The sequence below is a fragment of the Stegostoma tigrinum genome, chromosome 26, assembly GCF_030684315.1.
Source record: "Stegostoma tigrinum isolate sSteTig4 chromosome 26, sSteTig4.hap1, whole genome shotgun sequence".
Classification (NCBI taxonomy): domain Eukaryota; kingdom Metazoa; phylum Chordata; class Chondrichthyes; order Orectolobiformes; family Stegostomatidae; genus Stegostoma; species Stegostoma tigrinum.
The window spans coordinates 761043-777392 of NC_081379.1; the positions used below are offsets into that span (position 1 = coordinate 761043).

Genomic DNA, 16350 nt, shown 5'->3' on the forward strand with positions numbered 1-16350 from the left:
GAAATGTTGACAACATTAGAAGGCTGTATCTAATAACCATAGTGATACCACATTCCTATGAAGATCTTTTACAAAATTCCTTTCTTTATTAAATCTTTATTCAATCAGATTTATCAATAAATCAATCTCACAACTTGCAATCAAAGAGAATGACATTCTGAAGCATTGCATTGTCAGCACTAACAATTTTCATCAGATGTCATATAAGGTAAACACCTAATTTTAAAATGATTTTACATTTGCTCAACAACAATTGGTTGGATATTTTAACAAGGTCATTGGAGGAAACCAAAATCCCAGTGGCAACATGAAAGTACCACACTAGATCTTCTGAAGATTTGTAATTTACTTAACTGGTATCTAATTCCTGTCTTCATCTCCTGTCCTCCAGACTAGATTTACATTTCACTAGAACATTAAGAGTGAATTCCAGGTGCCAAAGAATCAGACATTGTCACATCACCTTGCTGGGTGAATGGCAAATCATAATCAATTATCTCATCTTCAAAATGTTCAGCACATGGAGTGTTGATGGGGCAGGGAAGCTAGACATTGCCTGGAGATGGGTGTGCTGCGCACCTGTGAATCAAACATATACACAGACACACACGACATACGCACGTACACACACACGTGTGCTGCTTAAAATAAAGAACTGAGATGAATGTTTTCTACAATTTTTCAATTATAAGAGTCTCAGCTGAGGCTGAAGGCTGAACCTCAACCTTGTGCATTGTAGGAACATACCTAACATTGCTAACAACTTATTAACACAAGGTACAGACACTGACTGTCTCTTGATGCTCCTGCCAGACGTCTGGTAGCTCAGAAGTGAAACCATCCCCAAATCCAGATGCCTCCACTAACTCTGGCTTCCTGTTACACATTGGGCAGAGTTCATTACGAACTGGAGACGACCGCATCCATACGATGAGATTCCAGCGCTCGCCTGAAGAGATGGGTAAAGCTCCATGACAGTGTTGGCCTCGATGGAGCAATCCGTAACTCACTCTGTGCTCAATCTCAACACACTCTCTCTCATTCATTGGAACCTGGGACCACAAGGTGCAGAGACAGAATAAATCAATGTTTAGATAACAAGGTCATTTATATTTTGCTTGTTCATTAGATGCAAGTGTGATCAGCAAGGCCAGAATTTACTGCCCATCCCTAATTGCCTTTCAGAGGGTGTTGGTGAGCTGCCTTCCTGAACTGCATCAGTCCATTTGGGGTACAGGCACAAACAATGCTGTTAGGAAATGAATTCCAGGATTTTGACCTAGTGAGAGTGAATGAAGGGTGATATGTTTCTAAGTCAGGATGGTAAGGGAATTGGAGGGGAGCCTGCCATGTACTGCTGCCCAGAGCCTAGATGGTAGAGGTCATGGGGTTAAGAAGGTGCTGTTGAAGAAACTGTAATGAGTTGCTGCAATGTATCTTGTAGGTGGTAGACACTCTTGTCACCGTGTATCAGTGGTGGAGGGAGTGAATGTTTAAGTGGGGGTGGGTCAAGTATTGCTCAGGGCTGGTGCTGAACTACGTGAGTGTTGCTGGGGTTCCATGCATCTCGGTCCACGGACAGTAATCCATCTCAAAACAATTGCAGGTCATTCAGCCCACTGAGCCTGCTCCACCATTCACAACAATCATAGCAAATCTGATTGGGAGATAAAGCACAAAGTAGAAGGGAAGAAACAATGGATACTTGTCAACAAGGTCCAGTGATAATCCCAGGAGAGCTTCATCTACATGGAGGCAGAAAAACCAAGTCAGGCAAAAGTAGCTGAAATGAGGAGTTCAAAGAACATTTTGAGACTGTTTCTTAGAACAGCAATTTGGACCCAAGCAGAGAGCAGATTATACCAGATATTGTACTGTGCAATGAAACAGAATTAATGATCACATAGTGAAGGCAATCTAGGAAACAGTGATCATAAAATTATTAATTTTACACTCAGTTTGAGGGAGAGATAGTGGATCCAAGAATAGCTGAACAATAATAAAGTGGAGAGATAACAAGGTGTGGAGCTGGATGTACACAGCAGGCCAAGCAGCCTCTTAGGAGCAGGAAAACTGACTTTTCCAGCCTAGACCCTTCGTTGTGAGGGCATGAAACAAGAGCTAACTAAAGTGAACTGTTTAAGGAATTTGTCAGTAGAATGTGGTGGCTATCTAAGGGGCTATTTCAGAATGCACACAATAGATACATGACAACAAGAAAGACAATTTCAAAATGGTGGACCAACCAGAACTAGAAAATGTTACAAACAACTTCAAACTTAAAGAAAGGGCATTTAAAATTATTTAAGGCAATTAGGCAAAGTCAACATGCTTACCAATTTATTGGAGCCCTTTGAGAGAGTGCTATGGATAAAGGGAAGCTGATAGATTTTTTAATAGGCTTGGATTTCAACAGGGCATTTGATAAGGTGCTAGGTCACAAGTCAGAGAGAGTACTTAGCTTGATACATCAAAAGATAATAGATTTCACATCACACTATTCAAACTCCAAATCCTTTTACAATCAATGCCTTAAAGTGTAGTCTTTGTTACAATGTTTAATAAAGTCCCCAGTAATTCTCTATCACTTCAAGTATTTATCTGATTTCATTTTGAAAACAATGATTAAATATTCCATTCATCTTTTTGGACAACGAACACAAGATCACAACACACTGTCTTGAAATGTCTTTCCTCATGTTGCCTACCTCTGTCCTAATCACCCAAATGGTGTCCTCTGGTTACTGGTCCTTCCATCGATAGAAATGGTTTCTCAAAACCCACGTTGATTTTGAGCAGCTCTATTAAATACCCTACTGACCTTCTCTGTTCTAAGGACAACAAATCCCCAGTTTCTCCAGTCTCTCAGTGTAATTCTAGTATTTCAGACCATTCCTAGAAAATGCCTTTGTTCCCTCTCCAAGGTTATGGTCCCAAAGTGTGCTGTTCAGATTAAACACAATTCTGAAGCTGAGTCCTTAACAGTATTTCCTAAAAGTTTATAAAAACCTCCTTGCTTTTATCCTTTACGCCTTTGTTAATAAAATCAAGGTGTCCACATGCTGTTTCTCAAAAGCCTTCCTATTTTGCCACCAACAAGAATTTCTGTACATGAAGCTCCAGGTTATTCCTACAACCTTCTATATTTTTGTACCATTCACCATGTACTGATCCTCCGACAGTCCCCACTCCCTCAGCACTGACCCTCCGACAGTCCCCACTCCCTCAGCACTGACCCTCCGACAGTGCCCATTCCCTCAGCACTGACCCTCTGACAGTGCCCATTCCCTCAGCACTGACCCTCTGATAGCATGGCGCTCCCTCAGCACTGCCCCTCCAACAATGCGGCTCTCCCTCAGCACTGCCCCTCTGGCAGTGCCCACTCCCTCAGCACTGCCCCTCCGACAGTGCCCACTCCTTCAGCACTGACCCCCCGACAGTGCCCGCTCCCTCAGCACTGACCCCCCCCCCGATGGTGCGGAGCTCCGTCAGCACTGACCCCCCGACAGTGCCCGCTCCCTCAGCACTGACCCCCCCCCCAATGGTGCGGAGCTCCGTCAGCACTGACCCTCCAATAGTGCGGCACTCCCTCAGCACTGACCCCCCGACGGTATGGAACACCCTCAGCACTGACCCCCCGACGGTATGGAACACCCTCAGCACTGACCCCCCGACAGTGTGGCACTCTCTCAGTTTGTTTTGGCGAAGCGAAGCTTGACTTTGTGCTAAAATTTTAGAAGTGAAACTTGGACCTGCAGCGCCTTGATTGTGAGCTCAGAGACAGTCAGTCTCTGTCGAGGTCTGAATGATTAGGCATGTCACAGTCACTGCTCAAAGGTCAATGATGCTAGAGGAGGAAGGAAATTGAGTCACATGCTCGAAGTGTGAGAGAGGTATGACAGAGTAAGTTTTTGCTGAAAGTTAACGAGAATTTCCACAGTACCTGTCTCATGTCTCCAAAGTAGAGGTTTCCTTCACTAAAATCTTTCCCAAGTGACACATTGAGAGTAACTTCAGCGTTGTCGTAATGGAAACTTAAATCCCGGTCCTGATTTACAGCATATTTCACAACAAACACTTTGTGACTGTCCAAACAGCAACCTCCATAGTCTGGGTAGAGAAGTGATGTGATTGGCTGAAGATAATCCTCACGAAGTGGAGTAATAAAAGTTTCATCAAATCCAAGTTCATTTAGAAGCACCTTAGATCAGATGTTGGAAATGTGTTAATCTGTGCAGTTCACAGTCAGCATGCATTTGGACAATAAACAGAAGTTAGCTCAAAATCACAACTTCCAAATCAGACTGAAGTCAAAATAATAATGATATGATTTTCCCCAGTATCAATCCCATCAAGATTTATCCATTGCTTATTCACACAAGCCCATGTTTGGTATGAGTATCTCACACACCAGGTCCACCTGTAACACCTTCGCATGTGAGAGCCAATGCTCTGTTGTTTGGGTGGGAAGGAGGGAGCTCAAGTGAAGCATTACCCCCACACAGACTGGTTTCCGTGCTGCTAATTCTCCAGAAATTGTGCCTTCCGCTGAGGAAGGTTTACAGGGAAAGGAATAACAGAGCCTGTGACTGAAGTTGCTGTTACCTCACTTGTGATTTGATAGATTGTTGTTACTGGAAACACTATCTTTTGCCTCATGAATACACTTTGAATTCAGTTTCCATTTCAAATCATGTTGTTTCTCCTTATATTCCTTCTCTGACCATCTCTCTCTTCACGCCACCACAATCTGTCAGTCTGTCTGTGTGGCTCTGTCTCTCTTTCACGCACACATATGACTTAACTAGTTTCATTGGCTGAAGAGAACATTGCCAGGAATTCTATCAAAGTATGTAACAGTTCACAGACTCACAGCCAGGAAGTTGCCAGCAAAGGCCTGATTCTCACACCTAGAAGTGTAATGGCAGTATGTGAATGGGGAGTGAGTGCCTGCGATGACAACTGAACAGGCAGGTCATTAGCCATGAGTGACTGTCATCATCTGTCTCCATTACAGACACACAACTGGATCTATAGCTTGAGAACACCACTCTGCATTAAGCATGGGACAGGTGAAGAGACAGGTCCTGAGTGTACATCAGCCAGAATGGGGATTAAACCCATGCAGTTAGTGTTAATCTAAACCATACATTTGACATCTAACCAAGCAAGTTCACCACCAACCCCTTCTTCACATCTTACCCCATAGTTGTTCATGGTGTTGGGTCTGCCTTTTGGCATTTCAGACTGTTCAAAATTTTCCAGCTCTCCAATCAACAGGCCACAGAATTCCTCAGTGAACACTGGGATTGAATAGACTCTCTCAGCTATAAGGATGATAGAAAGATAGAAACAAGAAACAATCAGTAAATCACTCAGAGATAGTAAGAACCGCCAATGCTGGAGTCAGAGATGACACAGTGTGGAACCGGAGGGGCACCGTGGGCCAGGCAGCATTAGAGGGGCAGGAAAATTGACCTGTCAACTTTCCAGTTCCTCTGATGCTGCGTGACCCACTGTGCTCTTCCAGCTCCACACTGTGTTAATCAGAGTCAATAATCACTAGTCTTCTTAAACTGTTTGTATACAGTAAGCCATTTAATCTGTAAACAACTCAAATGCAATAAGAACACAGACAAATAAGATAAGGGAACTGTTAAGCCGCTGCAAACCTAACTTATCATTCAATTAGATCACGGCTGATCTCTCTATTATACCTCACCCTGTTTCTGTGACCTGTAGTATCTTTAACTAACAACAAAAATCTCTCAATCCCCATTTTGAAATTTTCAACTGACTCCTTACCCCAATATTTTTATGAAGAAAAGGTATTAGGTTCTGTGAGGGGAGGGTTTAGGACCACACAGACTGGAGATCCTTAAAAGATCAATCAATCAATTTATTGATCTGTCTTCAACCATAAGGTGAGATGCCTGAGGAAGCATGCTGTCTGGAAATGACTGGAGACTGGAGACATTTCTGAAGAAGGGTCCCGACCCGCAACGTCAGCTTTCCTGCTCCCCTGATGCTGCATGGCCTGCTGCATTCATCCAGCTCTTCACCTTGTTATCTCATAAAACCATTTATTAATTTGTAACATTTCAGAGTCTTGTTGATTTGAAATAAAGATTATGCAGGATTACATTTTATTTTTCTAACCAGCATCAAAATTTATTTTGCACAAAGCTCCTTTCCGATGTTCTCAGAGACACATAGAAATCAATGGAAAATTGGAACAAGAGGAAGTCATTTAGTCCAAACCTGTTCCACTGCTCAGAGAACTTCACTGACCAACAATTTAACTTTGTAAATGCTTTGCCCAGCATCCTTTAATACACTGAGCTCATCAATATCTATCAGTGCCTGCTGGAGAAGTAAAACACTGATCGAACATTAATTGCCATGTGTGAAAGAAAGTTCCCAGCTTCTACTTTCCTGCGGTGAAGAAGTGTTTTCTCAGTTTCCTTCTGAATGATCTAGCTCTAATTTTTCTGACAATGTACCCTAGACTTTGTAACTAGCAGGAAGAGTATCTAGCGATTTATCAATATTTTGAGAAACCTGTCCAAATCACTCTAATTTCCAAGGTTTGATGTCTCGAATTGCTTGCAGTAATCCAGCTGCAGTCTAACAAGGGTTTTGCACAACTGAAAGTGGCTTGTTTTTGTAATTTCTAGATTCCAAGAAGTCACTCTGTTCCATTTTCCTAATCAATCCTTAAAAGAACACAAGGATTTGTGAGACTCAGGCAGGAAGTTACACAAGCTGTACAGACTATACTAAAATTCACAGTACAACATCACTTATCCAGGACATGGGGTACTGATCTGCTCTGACTGTTTCGGTTTCATTTTACACCTTATTTTTCCTCAAGTTGAACTAAATTCCAGCAGAAATACTTGACAACCCTGTTTATCCTCCAATATTTGTCGATTTGTATAAATTGCTGAGTCCTACATTTTTGCTCTTGAACAAAACCTTTAAATACAGACCTGGCAGTGAGTGAATGTGGTCCAGCAATCCTTCAAAGTCAGCATCCTCACTTCTGCAATAGGCAACTACTTCACGGAATTCCGGAGCAAGGAATGATTCCTGGGAAAAAAACAAACCGCTTCATGATTTTTCACACTGCACAACTTATAAACACTCCAACTTTTTTAGTACAAGACTGACCACAGCATGCGCTGGTCACCATAAACATCAAATACCCCTGCCATCTGATCCGTGAGCATGTGTTTACTGAGAGGTCATAGCATATTAATTCTATGATCATGGCCCTGGTAACAAAAGCCAGGCTGAGACTCACATCATTTCTTTCATAACCTCAGGATGATCCCAAAGATGGTTAGAGCATTGCTGGGAACTGTAATCACTGTATAATGTGAGGATCACAGCAGCCAATGTGCACACAGCAAACACAGCAAGGCATTGTGATAACAGCAAGATAATCTGTTTCTGTGAGGCTGGATGAACACAGCAGGCCAAGCAGCATCTCAGGAGCACAAAAGCTGACGTTTCGGGCCTACACCCTTCATGAAGGGTCTAGGCCCGAAACGTCAGCTTTTGTGCTCCTGAGATGCTGCTTGGCCTGCTGTGTTCATCCAGCCTCACATTTTATTATCTTGGAATTCTCCAGCATCTGCAGTTCCCATTATCTCTAATCTGTTTCTGTGATGCTGACTAAAGAACAAATATTTATGAAGATACTGGAGAGAACATCACGGTTCTTCTTCAAAATAAGAACAAGATTCCTCCCCCAGCAAGGTCGTGATTCCTACACGAAACTTCATCCCCTGTATCAAACTCTCTCTTGCTTGGCCTTATGTCCAGCATTGCCGTTTCATCCCCCCAACCTCACCAAATCCGGGAAGATCAGATTTAACCTGGTGTGGAGTATTCTCTCCATCTGCAACTCGACCAGTGCTATCCCTGTAGTTGTGTGTGGGGTGGTCCCATAATCAAATTAATAACTGTGACAGCTTGGTATGAAGCTGTGGGCTGCTTCTTCAAGCTAGCCTTCAAAGTTTGGACTGCTCTTTCTGACAGATCATTGGATGATGGAGGGTATGGAGCTGTCCTTATAGGTGGAATCCCATTTAACTTCCAGAAGTTGCTGGTAAACGATGGCCTGGTGTCTGTGATCAACATCTTTAGGACTCCATGTGTTGAAAAAGATGCGAGCAGTTTTTTAATCATCATCCCCATGTTTGACATATGGACTGGGTGCATGTCCAACCACTTTGAGTGAGCATCTACAATGACTAAGAATATCGAGCCCTGTGACAGGATCTGCACAGTCAATGTGTAACTGAGTTTAGGGTTTACCTGGCCATTCCCACGAATGTAGGGGAGCTGCTGGCAGTAACTGTTGTCCTTGTTGGCACTCTGGTCACTGCCCACCTATGTCTGCATCCAATCCTAGCCACCGGATATAACGTTTCACCAACATCTTCATTTTGGAGATTTTTGGATGGTCCTGGTGGAGTTCAGGCACGATCTGGCAGCAACCTTTGCTAAGGACAGTCACCTCTTGCTTCCCACAATAATATGCCTTCCTCTATTTTGGGATAATTTCTCCAGGTCCAAAAAGGTTTTGGTTCCAGCTGCGACAGTCCTTTGGTTTTCCCTATCAACACCGACTGTTTCAGTTTTGAGAGGACTGGATCTTTTTGTGTTAAAAGTTTGATATGTGACTACAAGTGTGGGCAGAAAATTTAATACCATTACAGACTGTTCCACTAGGGGTTCCACTAGTGGTGTGACTGCTAATGGGAGGCAGCTCAATGCATCCGCATTCACTACTCAGCCTCCCAGGTGGAGGTCCAACCTGCATTAAACAATACACTACTCAGCCTCCCAGGTGGAGGTCCAATTTGCATTAAACAATACACTACTCAGCCTCCCAGGCAGAGGTCCAATCTGCATTAAACAATACACTACTCAGCCTCCCAGGCAGAGGTCCAATCTGCATTAAACAATACACTACTCAGCCTCCCAGGCAGAGGTCCAACCTGCATTAAACAATACACTACTCAGCCTCCCAGGCAGAGGTCCAACCTGCATTAAACAATACACTACTCAGCCTCCCAGGTGGAGGTCCAATCTGCATTAAACAATGCACTAACTGCTGAATGGGCCTGAAACCACGGGTAGCATTGCCTTGTCCTCTTTAAGCAGAGCACGTAGGGGTTTGTGATCCGGGATAATCACAAGTTTTCATCCATAAAGATATTGCTGGAACTTGCTGACTCCAAATCTAACCACCAATCCTTCTTTCTCTATCTGAGAGCATTTACACTCAGCAATAGCCAAAGTCCTGGATACATAAGCAATGGGGCATTCCTCTCCATTGATCCACCTATGAGATAACACTACCCTGATGCTGAATGGGGAGGCATCGCATGTAAATACCAGGATCTGACTTGGGATCATAGCATGCCAACCCCTCACAGGACGATACCTGTTTCTTCACTTTATTGAAAGCTAGGGCCTGTCTATGAGACCATTTCTACGTCTGACCCTTTTCAGGAGTTGGTGCAAAGGTGTCAGGATGTAATCCAGGTTATCGATGAGCTTTCCATAATAACTCACCAATCCATGGAAAGACCTGATCTCTGGTACAGATGTGGGAGCCAGGGCACTTTCATCGCCCTCACTTTATTGTCCAATGAGGGGGGCCCTCTAAGCTGTGCACTTCCCTTGGAGAAATGCTTTAGAATAATATCTAAGCTCTCTGCGTTTTTTTTATTTCCCTGTTATTAGCATGTCATCCAAATAAATGGCAACCTGAGGGGGAACTCTGTAAAATGTTCTCCATTATCCACTGAAAAACTGCACAGACTGACAATACGCCAAATGGCAGTCTCCTATATTGGTACAAACCCTTATGGTTACTAATTGTGGCATACCTCTGGGAATCCTCGTTTAAACGTACTACAAGTACATGTGGCTCACATCCAGCTTTGTGAAGGCCTGTCCCCTGCCAACTGTGTGTGTAAATCCTCTATGTGAGGGACTGATTATTTATCCAGCTGTGAAAAAGTGGTTCACCATTTGTTTAAAATCCCCGCAAAGGCGAACCGACAGTCAGGCTTCACAATTGTTATGAGTGCTCTCATTCTGTGAGCTGGACCAGTTTGATGATTCCATCACTTTCCAGCCTCCTGATTTCTGCTTTTACTTTTGCCCATAAGGCAGATGACACTGGGCGGGTCTTGCAGAAACATGGTCTTGCTGCCTGGTCAACATGCAAAGTGGCCTTGGCTCCCTTGATATCCCTCGACCTTTCTGGAAAACCTTCCAGTATTTAATTAGGACTTCAATTCAGGCAGTCATCTCTCAATGAAAAGCGTTGAGCCAATCAAGGTGAATATTTGCCAATCAATTTCTCCCCATCAAACTTGGGCCTGAGCCTTTTACTACAATCAGTGGTAACTGAACCAGCTGCTTCACATGAGACCAGAACCGAAGTTGTTCCCTTAGGCTGTAAATATTCCCTGGTGTCGGTTCACAGTCCAACCAAGGTGTCGAGCAAAGTTAATGGCTGGAGTTCACAGTGAATTTTGTTAAAAACTGGTTCTGTGATCACTGGTACAGCCACGCTGGTATCAACTTCCATTAGAACCAGGTGACCATTTAACAAGGCATTTATCTTGACTGGTTCTGATTTGGATGTTGCTAAGTAATTTAACCATTCCAAGCCAGCTGTAGGTGGGCTTTCCAGTGTCTGCTCACATCGGCCTATGGATTCTCTTACTCAGTTTACATCCACTGGGGCTCCTTTGCTGTCTCGAGTCCCCACACTGGCAGGAACTACAATGGCTTTCTGGCCTGAATACTGAAAAAAATGTTAATCAGTTGGCCGAGGCTTGGCTTTATTTTCGGGTTTTGCTGTGGGCTGACCTAGAATTCCCCTGTTCAGGATATGTCCTAAGTGATGCCATGTAATTGCCTTCACCCAAGTGGTGTTTCCCCAAGCTCAGTCAGACTGGTGAGGGTGCCCACTTCCATCGGAATATCCTACAACTCATAAGCTGCACTTGCTGCATTTTCCAATGACCAAACAGGCGCTATTGCTGGCTTTAAGTCCAGTTGGGCTTCTGCTAGAAGGTGGTTTTGCACAACTACATCATTAATCCCACAGACCAAGTGGTCTCTCAGCATCTGATTAAAGGTTAAACCAAAGTCACATGCCTCTACCAGTCGTCTTAAACTCATCAAAAATGCCGACATAGGTTCCCTGGTTTTCGAACTGCCGATAGTGTCTCAGAATTAGACGAGGCTTGGGGTGTAATGTATCTTAACTAAATCAGTTAACTCTTGAAAGATTTTAGTATCTGGTGCCTCAGAAAATACTAGGGTCCTAACAACAGGAAAGGCTGCAGCTCCACAGGGTGTCACGAGAATTACTCATTGTTTTTCATCTGCCGCAACATCATTTGTCCCGAAAAAAATCATGCTTCTCACCACATCCAGGGCCCAGTCTTTAATGGCAGGATCAAATAAGTCAAGCTTCCCAAACAAATGCATGTGTAAGAAACGTTTACCCCAACTCAAAGAAAACTGTGTTGCTTTACTCCCGTTGCCAGTGAAACAGCTCCACAGAGGCTAGTAGCCCATCACCAAATCTCCCTTGATTTACACCTGAATAGTCCTTGACTTTAATATTGCCTCATTCAGAGTCAGCTACCAGAGAATCAGCATTCCATTTATCAGTCAGCCAGGGCTTCCTGATTGGACCAGGTTAACAGCCCCAATCAGGGAACTCATATTCTATGAGGTCCACCTGGCTGATCTTGTTACAATCACTAAATCCACAACAACAGTCCTAACCTACTTAACATTTACTCAAAACCAGCCCTTAATCCCAGGAATCTACCAAAGGGATCTTTGCTAGATTGCTTCAAATTCAAATAAATCCATTCTTTAATAAGGTGACTATAGCCATAAACAGTTTTCAAGGTACAATCTCACCTGTACCTTTTCTTCAGTGACTCAGTGGAGACTAGCTCCTACCTGTAAAACATAGACGTCAGGGTTCAGTGGTTTGTAACACGCTGAAATAATGTTTCTTCTCTCCAAACTTTTCTGATGGAGCAACTTTCTTCTCTGAACTTCTTCATCGATCTGAAGGGGGATAGAATAACTCAGCAGGACTTCATAGTTATCAAATATTTACTGTTTATTATGATTGAACCTGTTCAGAGATGTTAGAACACGCTTCTGGAGCAGGTGGGACTTGAATCTAAGCCTCCTGAGAAACAGAACCAGAAGTAATAGCCACCACCCCAGCAAACCGAGGCATATAAATAACAAGTGGGACAGAACACCGACACTTCACCGAGACACCCTGATGGTGTTACCGAGCAGACTGATGAAACTGCAATCAAACACACCGGCTCGGTGAGCAAGTCTACAACCTCGCCCACAACCCGAGCTACACATCTTCACAAAAACTCCTGGCCCAGAGTTAGGGACACCACCAGTGGGCCACAAGAACCCCGATCAAACACTTTTATGCTTTGCTCACAGCCGTGTTGTCACATCTTCACGTGAGATGTTGTTATAACACAGGTGTCATAATCACAGTGCAAAGGCAGTCAAACAGTAATTAGGAATGGGTAATAATTAGCCGGGGAGGCGATGGCCCAGTGGTATTATCACTGGACTGTTAATCCAGAGACTCAGGTAATGTTCTGGGGACCTGGGTTTGAATCCTGCCGCAGCAGATGACGGAATTTGAGTTCAATAATATCTAGAATTAAAAGTCCAATGAGTCAATTGTCGATTGTCAGGAAAACCCCATTTTGGTTCCCTAATGTCTTTTAGGGCAGGAAACTGCCGTCCTTACCCAGTCAGGCCTACATGTGATTCCAGGCCCACAGCAATATGGCTGACTCATAACTGCCCTCTGGGTAATTAGGGATGGACAATAAAATTAAAATTAGAGGGGGTAAATTTAAAACTGAAATGAGACGACATTTCTTCAGCCAGGGAGTGGTGGGCTTGTGGAATTCATTGCCATGGAGGGCAGTGGAGGCCGGGACGTTGGATTCCTTCAAGACAGAGATCGACAAATTCTTGATCTCACAAGGAATCAAGGGCTACGGGGAGAGTGCAGGGAAGTGGAGTTGAAATGCCCAACAGCCATGATTTAAATGGTGGAGTGGGCTCGATGGGTCGAATGGCCTTACTTCCAATCCTATGTCTTATGGTCTTATAAATGCTACCTGGCCAGCACTCCCTTATCCCATGAATGAATAAGAAAGAAAAATTGCCAGTCTTGCCAATACCACCCACATTCCAAGAAATAAAGCCATTCACCAGACATGAAAATATAAAATCCCTCATGGTTGCATCAAACAATTGGAATGTTTTGTTTCCAATCATCTTCCTGGGCATTTACCTGTATTTCACAGATCACAACTTGAATGACCCGAAACAACAACAGAAACAAAGTTGCTGGAAAAGCTCAGCAGGTCTGGCAGCATCTGTGAAGGAGAAAACTGAGTTAACGTTTCAGGTCTTCTGAGGAAGGGACTCCGGAGCCAAAATGTTAACACTGCTTTCTCCTTCACAGATGCTGCCAGACCTGCTGAGCTTTCCCAGCAACTGCTGTTTTTGTTCTTGATTTACAGCATCTGCAGTTCTTTTGGTTTTTATTTAAATGACCCTATATTTACTCTTCACCAAATTCTGCCTAATTGCTTAGTTCCACGTTTCCACTTTGAAATAAGATTCTATGAATTATTTATCTGCTCTTTATCTCTTAATGAGATCAGCCCAAGGCTCACTAAACTCTTCCCTATTCAGCCCTGACCCTGGGGGACAGGGCAATTCAACCTGGTGAGCTACAACAGTGCAGCATTCATTCCCTTTAACTGTGATGTCACTGATTGCATAAACACACGAGTAACTACATAACCGTAATCTCTGCAGAAGGGGTCTCACATTCTCGGCTATTTGTTTCACCGTCACTGAACAGCACAGGTAAGAAGTGGTCAAACTGGATGGTTAATGCAGAGTCTGGGTATTGTCGAGTGTACCAGTGAATGTAATAGTGTGCAGCACACACCAGACTGGGACTGTTGACTTGTTAGTTTTACCTTAGCTTGAACTTTTCTGAATTGCTCTTCAGTCTTGCATCCCTTGCTTCTTAAAACCTGAAACATGAGCAAATGTTCAGCCAGTGAAAAACAACCCAACTTATAACTTGCTGCAGAATAGCCAAAGGCAGTGTTCCTGGGGAAAATATGTTAGACCGATCAATGATCTAATAGTGTATAAAAACAGAAGATTCACCTCTTACTGGAAAGAAAAGGCATTTGCCACAAAATGTTTTGTTATCTCACCAACAGTTCCCAACCCCCATTCCCACAGAGATACTGTATTCGTTTATCTTTGTGCTTCTCCGATTCTGACCTTTCACCCATTTTTGATTTTAACCATTGGCAGGATGGCCTTATACTGCTCTGAGCCCTGAACTTGCTAATTACCTCTGTGAACCTCACCATCTCTCATTCCTACTGAGCAACTAACTCTTTAATCAACCATTCGGTTACCTGACCTCTTCTGCGGAACTATGGCAAATTTTATCTGGTAATGTTCCAAGGAGACTCTTGGAACATGTTTGATATTTTTAAAAGGTGCTTAATACATACTGCTGGTTGCTGTTAAGTTAAAGTTACAATGTTGATTTTGCCCCAGACTTCAGAGTCACTGCCAGCAGCACACACCAGTACCGAACCAGATAAGGTGGAGCGTAGCTCTGGTGCTGGGATAAGTCTGGGCTTTGTGTATTTGGTGAGGGAACAACTCAGTGTCGTGATGGAACTTTGACAATTTGACGATGGTCTGCGGCTTCTCCCTGTATCCCAGGCAGTTGAACTGAAACCTCGGTCACATTCTGAAATAAGTCGGGCGACACCAGGTTACAGTCCAACAGGTGTATTTGAGATCACAAGCTTTCGGAGCCTCGCTCCTTCGTCAGGTGAAGAGCTCTGAAACCCTGTGATTTCAAATAACCCCGTTGGATTATAACCGGGTGATATGTGGTTTCTGACCCTGTCCAGGACGGGGACCTCCACCTCATTGATCCTGAAGTAAATCCGAGATGTCTGGAGGAGATCCTGTGGGTGAGGATCACACCGGGATCTTCCTTGGAGTAAATTGGTTCTGGTGCTTATGGCATTCAGTCAGTGAGGACACTTCAGTCTCTACAAAGTGACTGTTAGTCCCGAGGGTGTGGACGCGGGACATTCGGCCCGTCCCCCCCGTGCTAGCCCCCTCTCTGAAAGAAAAGGCCCTTCTTTCCGGTTGGCAGCGTTGAGATGGTTTATTTTGTTTCTTACAGATTCGAGCTGCGGGTCCGTCGAGCGGACATGGAGCCTGAAATCTTCCAGGAAGATGTTGTCGGTGTGAAAGCAGCGGCAGGCAAAGAACGGGCCCCGGGGGGGAGGCCTGGGCCTGGGGCCGGGGCTCCCTCCCGCTCCCTCCATCCCGCACAGCCGCCCGCCCGAGCGCCGATCACTCCCCGGGGGGCGGACTGACAACCAGAGAAACAACACCAGGGGGTGCAGCAGGAAACCCGTTCCGGCGGGAGCCCGCACGAACGTTCCGCGGGCGGATTGTCCCCCCCCTGTCCCCTCACAGCATGTGCGATGGAAACCGGAGCGTGTGTACCCAGACGGAGCGGTACGGGGGCCGGTACCGGTACGTTTACAGATACCTGTCCCAAGGGGCCTACTCCTGGGCCCTGGGCCCCCTGCAGCGGAGGAGCGTCCGGAGGCTCGCCGCCAACTTCAGGCTGGAAGGTGAGGAGGGGCCCTTGGGGTGAAGCTGGGACTTGGGGCCCCTGTCAGCTCTGCTTTCTCCTTCACAGATACTGCCAGACCTGCTGAGCTTCTCCAGCAGCTTCTGTTTTAGTCTCTGATTTACAGCGTCCTCAGTTCTTTTGGTTTTTATTAAGAAAGAAGTTATCTTCTTTGAGGATAGAATCAAAATTTATTTCACCCCCTTTGAGAAGGTAACTGGACAGATGAAGTGGCCAGAAGGGTTTTTGACATTAATGTTATGTTATTGCTACACCTCACTGGAGTAGATCGCTGGAAATCAAGCCTGAATATTCCTGCATTCATCGCAAAAGTGTAAAGGTTGTGTCTGACTCCACAGAAATGCAGTAGACTGAGGTTATCAGTAAATATGAACACAGTGACTGTACTTACCAAGAATTTACTATTTATTATGTATTTACAGATTCTAATCACAGGGAAACAACTGTGAAATGTCAACTGATAACTCTACTAGTTAAAACACTAACTCCATCCGAAAGCCCCCTACGTGTATACATAC

General features: G+C 44.4%; 2 protein-coding genes across 2 annotated transcripts in view; one reads left to right on the forward strand and one right to left on the reverse strand.

The window, feature by feature from the left end:
* Positions 1-80: 80 nt before the first annotated feature.
* Positions 81-15553, reverse strand: ogfod2 (2-oxoglutarate and iron-dependent oxygenase domain containing 2). The gene is made up of 7 exons (XM_048556101.2): positions 15351-15553; positions 14106-14162; positions 12016-12126; positions 6993-7092; positions 5203-5327; positions 3944-4201; positions 81-1052 (listed from the first exon to the last, which is right to left on the reverse strand). The coding sequence occupies exons 1-7, from the start codon at positions 15495-15497 to the stop codon at positions 768-770; spliced, it is 1083 nt and encodes a 360-aa protein (XP_048412058.2). The 5' UTR covers positions 15498-15553; the 3' UTR covers positions 81-767.
* The window catches only part of zgc:113436 (uncharacterized protein LOC503528 homolog), a 29467-nt gene continuing 28484 nt past the window's right edge, over positions 15368-16350 (forward strand). The window contains exon 1 of the mRNA XM_059654871.1: positions 15368-15812. Coding sequence (XP_059510854.1) covers positions 15653-15812 — 160 coding nt within the window. The 5' untranslated portion in view covers positions 15368-15652. The remainder of the gene's footprint in view (positions 15813-16350) is intronic.